This window comes from Macrobrachium rosenbergii, chromosome 28 (genome assembly GCF_040412425.1).
Source record: "Macrobrachium rosenbergii isolate ZJJX-2024 chromosome 28, ASM4041242v1, whole genome shotgun sequence".
NCBI classification, from domain to species: Eukaryota; Metazoa; Arthropoda; class Malacostraca; order Decapoda; family Palaemonidae; genus Macrobrachium; species Macrobrachium rosenbergii.
The window spans coordinates 24447501-24452500 of record NC_089768.1 but is presented as its reverse complement, the minus strand read 5'-3'; the positions used below and the strand labels follow the sequence as shown (position 1 = coordinate 24452500).

Here is a 5000-nt window from a genome sequence, read left to right as displayed (position 1 = left end):
TTGACTCTTAGCTGAATATTATTACTCATTGGTTCGCAATCCTCATCCTTCCAGAAGGAGCCGTGAGCGTCACGCCCCCTAAATTAATGGAAGGATATTGCATCAGAAAAATATTCCGAGTCACACTTCTGTGGTTGAGGGTCTCGTCGTCCTTGAAGTACGTGCTAGAATTCGCAGTCGGAGGTTTAATGGGTGGTATCCTCGACCTTCTGCAACGCAACTCGAGCGTGCTCTCTGTCGCAATCTTTTATTAATAATTCGTAATATTACGTTTGTCCTGAATTTCTTCAGAAAAATCTCCGGCCTTTCCAGTCCGAAAGAATTATGAATCGATCGTTTTTATATTTGGCTTGAAAAAACGCCGCCGGTATAATATGCAGCTAGTTTCCGAATTCTTCAGAAAAAAATTTCCAGCCTCTGCAATAAGAAAGCTTTACGAATAAATTGTTTCTACTGTAACTGGTCTTGAAAAAACACCATCAGTCTCTGGAAATATAAACTGCTTGAGCTTTGCGCTTTGTTCTGTCTCTATAGCTGGTCTTGTCAAATTACGCTTTGCAACTTTGAATTAATTCTTCAATAAATGAAAATCGCTACCGACAGTCGTTGCATTTTTAATCTAAGTCCTTTTATCCTCGTGGTAAACCGGAAACAGCTACGAGAAACTTAAATGATTTTTAAATCTAGGGTCTTTTCCATAATTTTCTCTGAACGGAGAATTGTCTTGTTACATTTGTTACATTAATTTTCAGGCTCAATCAGTCGACTTTTTATAACAATTCCTCATCATTATAACGCTGTTCATATGAAATTATTTTCATTACTAATGTTGTTGTTTTTGTTGGTACTGTAATTGTCCGTTGTTTTATCATTTACTTTATCAAGGAATACTGTCATCAAGCTTCAGCTTGGAATGTTTGTTATTTTTCAACGTGATATGAAACTATTATTAATGAGAAAATTAATTTTAGCCTTTGGAATGTTTGCATATTAATTCGTATCTGTTTTTACCCGAAGTAATCAAGATAACACTTTGCAGTAATTATTAGAATATTTTTTACTAACTAAATGTTGCTTAACTATCAAAAATAATCTGGGGGGTTTTTTCACATATTCTTAAAAAATGTACTTTTCATGTTTGACTTATTAATCGCATATCTTGTGTCATAGTCCTCGTCGTGTTGTTGTCAAGAATGACTCTGGAAATTAGTTTATTAATTACTTGGTAGGAAAAGTTTTTAACAATGAAAGAAAAATTACATTAGAACAGAAAAGATATTTACAAAATAAAATAGTGAAAGAGTTTTAATTCAGTGTTTCTCATAATGTTTTTTAATAAAAAAAAATGTACACTTGAATAAAACTATATTTACAAACAATCTGTTTACAAGTCTTGAATTCAGTGTCTCACAATATTTTTCCTTCCAAATGATTCACATCTTTGCTGTAGTGACAAAGCACCGACCATTTTCCCATAACCCTTAGTTTCCAGGACTTGTATTTTCCCCTTTTTTTTTTTAACAACTGTGCTAACGACGTTCCTCATTCTTTCCCTCCCCCCTCCGCAGTAACGGAAAAACCCGAAGGGGGCGAAGTGCGAGTCACGGCGAAGGGCAAGAAGATCCGGAAACCCCGCACCATCTACTCCTCCCTCCAACTCCAGCAGCTAAACAAGATGTTCCAGAGGACGCAGTACTTGGCTCTTCCAGAGCGCGCTGAATTGGCCGCCAAGCTCGGTCTCACGCAAACCCAGGTAAGAAGCAGGAGACGACGACGTTTAACAGGCACTCGGCTCACTCCAGTCGATTTTCGGTCAGGTGCGCTGGTCGCATTTAGAAAATGGCTCTCGTTGTCTTTTCCCCCTTTTTGTGTGTGTTGAAGTAGATGTATCAGGTTATTGCAACTGCTTGCCCCGATGGTGGGCGGCAACGTCACGTATGATACGACCGTCATCGTCTTCATAATCATTTTAGTGACTGTAGCTAATACTGATATGCGTATTTTCTTCATGGCATAAAAATGCTTTCGCCAGGAATATCAGAGGTTAATTGCTTGAAACGGATGATGATATCGAATATTGTGATCATCATCATTACAATTGTGGTTACTGCAGAGCATGTTATTGTGATTATTTTCTTCATCAAATAAAAATTCTTCACAAGCGAGCTCTCAATTTTGTGCACCGTATTCTTCCTACTTTGTTCATCTCTGAATAAGGCGCTGAACTGGCATAAAGGATATTGATGTTATTATTATTATCATATCAAAGAAAAAAATTTTAGTTATTGGGACTGTCCTCTTTCGAGATATTTGCCAGATGAAGCTGTGTTCTGATGTAGGTGATTCCCTCTTGACAAATTTAATATTATGTCAACTGGTGTTCTGATGTAGGTGATTCCCTCTTGACAAATACATGTCACCAGTTGACGTAGGAAGAGCTTTTGCTATATGGGAAAATTTTCCTTTTTTTTTTGTGGTTGGAATTTTTTTTATATTTTGTTTTGATGACGTTTGCCAAACGCAGCTGCCGATGTGATAGTTCGATATACATATTGTCTCGTTCTCAAGCAGCGGTGTGATGCGTATCAATCACTCGTTTGTCACAATAAGATTAACGAGGCCCTATACCATACTATACTATACTACGCTATGCTATAATAGTACAGTAGTCCGTAATACAAGGCTCTTCGTATCTGCGCTTTTGTTGCGTTGGAAATTTGATGCCACTGGTTAGTTAGTGACTATCAACGTTGTTTTGTATATTTTTTTGTGTGTGTGCGTCCAGAGATGAATTGCAGTAACAATTCGGTTAGCGCTATGTATTGTTTAGATTTTATCAGTTTTGTGTGCAAGGGTGAGCGTTATTAGAACTGATATAGGATTTCAAAATGTAAGTCGTTTTACAGTAATATGCTTATCAAGTTTTTTTCGCTGAGGGAAATTATATATATATATATATATATATATATATATATATATATATATATATATATATATATATATATATATATATATATATATATTTTTTTTTTTTTTTTTTTTTTTTGTTATCTGTATTTTCTATATATTTCATGAGATGATACAACAGATTTTTGGTTTCATATATTCTTTGGAATTTAACATCATTAGCCTTACGAATTTCTGGCAACAATTAGCAAGGACAGGGTCATCGACGAATTTCCAAATTACCTGTCTCATTTTTCTGTCAAATTTTTCTGTCATGCGCTTAAGGATTATAAAAAAAAAAAGACTCATAAGATGTCACTTGAAAAATGGTAAATTCTTGTATTTTTTTTCTTGAACCGCTGCTTGTCCAAATCCACGGGATCTATGCCTAAAACTGAATTTGATATATATATATATATATATATATATATATATATATATATATATATATATATATATATATATATATATATATATATATATATATATATATATATACACATATACAGTGTATATATATGTGTGCATACATAGATTTATATATAGATAGATATAGCTATGTATATATATACACATATCTATATATATATATATATAAATATATATATACATATATATATATATATATATATATATATATATATATATATATATATATATATATAAATATATATATATATATATATGTATATATATAAATCTTATGACCAAATTATGGGATTTTCAGGATGTCGAAGTTTTGTAAATAATTACTAAATAACGAGTTGTGTTATTAACAGAATGATCCAACTTAAAATATGTTGCTAATTTTTGTTTGTCAGTGGTCGGTTTATCAATAGTCTGGACGTGTCGGAGTGGAATAAATAACGGATATATAACAATTTAATGACAACAAGCGTCATTACCGAGACGAAAGTTAATAATAACGGCATATTTGTTAATACCACTCGTCGTGACAATCGACATTATTGCCAGTGGAAGGAGAGTAATGTAAAAAACCAATAATTTCTTTCATTTCTTGATTTGGAGCTGAGAAACATTTCATAAATATTACGAAGTCACTGGAGCAGGTCTTGTACAAGCAAATATCTTTTCCAATAATGATAATATATAAAGTGCTAAATAACGATGTAACGCGGAAACATGAATATTCAACAAATTTTATATACCGCAGCGGTATTTAGGATATTCGCCTTTTAACTGTCATGTCAAAATTATTATTATTATTATTATTATTATTATTATTATTATTATTACTTTAATGGGATCTGACTCAGATTTCTCTTGGAAATAGTATTATCGTATTATTCAAGTAAATATTATTATTATTATTATTATTATTATTATTATTATTATTATTATTATTATTAACGCGGTTAGAGCCTTACACGTCAGAATATTGACCTAACATGCTTCCAAAATTCAAGCAGCCCCAATCAACTCAAATCCTTCTGAAGGCCAATTTTTACAGAATATTCCTTAAACCCCAGACCCTGGCGAGGATGACGCCCCTATACACGCGCAAACTTATTAGCCTCGTATAGATTGATTCGCTCGCATATTTCCACGGTACATGTCGATCATTCACTACGGTTAACTATTAAGAGCTTTTTCCTATTCAGCTGCGTTCGCTCTTAACCCCGAGTATCGATTTATGTAAGGGGGAAAGTCCCCGTGTGTTTGACTGACTATCGGAGCAGAGCGGTGTTCAGTTACCCCGAGTGTCAAGGGTGCAAAACCCAATGTTGGTGTCGGAGGTCTGTGAAATTTTGAAATTCGTTTTGTTTTCAGTAATGTCGTTTGGTTTTAATTTTTTTTTCCATTCTGTAATAATGATGAATAATATTGGTCACACCTGTTTTATACATCATACATCGTTTAAACAAGCTGAATGCTACGTTAGAGGGTCGGCAATTTTGAAAAACGGAGAATTATTACTAGCAATAATTCTGAATGATGACAAACACCAGTGAGTTTCATATGTTGAAAATTCAGTCACCGATGAGTTTCATATATTGAAAATTCAGTCACCGATTTTGCGTGTGGATGTTTAC

At 33.4% G+C, this 5000-nt stretch overlaps 1 protein-coding gene across 1 annotated transcript in view; it reads left to right on the top strand.

Annotated features, from left to right (window-relative positions):
• The window catches only part of LOC136854128 (homeobox protein DLL-1-like), a 35900-nt gene that overhangs the window by 2044 nt on the left and 28856 nt on the right, over positions 1-5000 (top strand). Inside the window, exon 2 of the mRNA XM_067130339.1 lies at positions 1569-1753. Within this exon, the coding sequence (XP_066986440.1) occupies positions 1569-1753 (185 nt within the window). The remainder of the gene's footprint in view (positions 1-1568; positions 1754-5000) is intronic.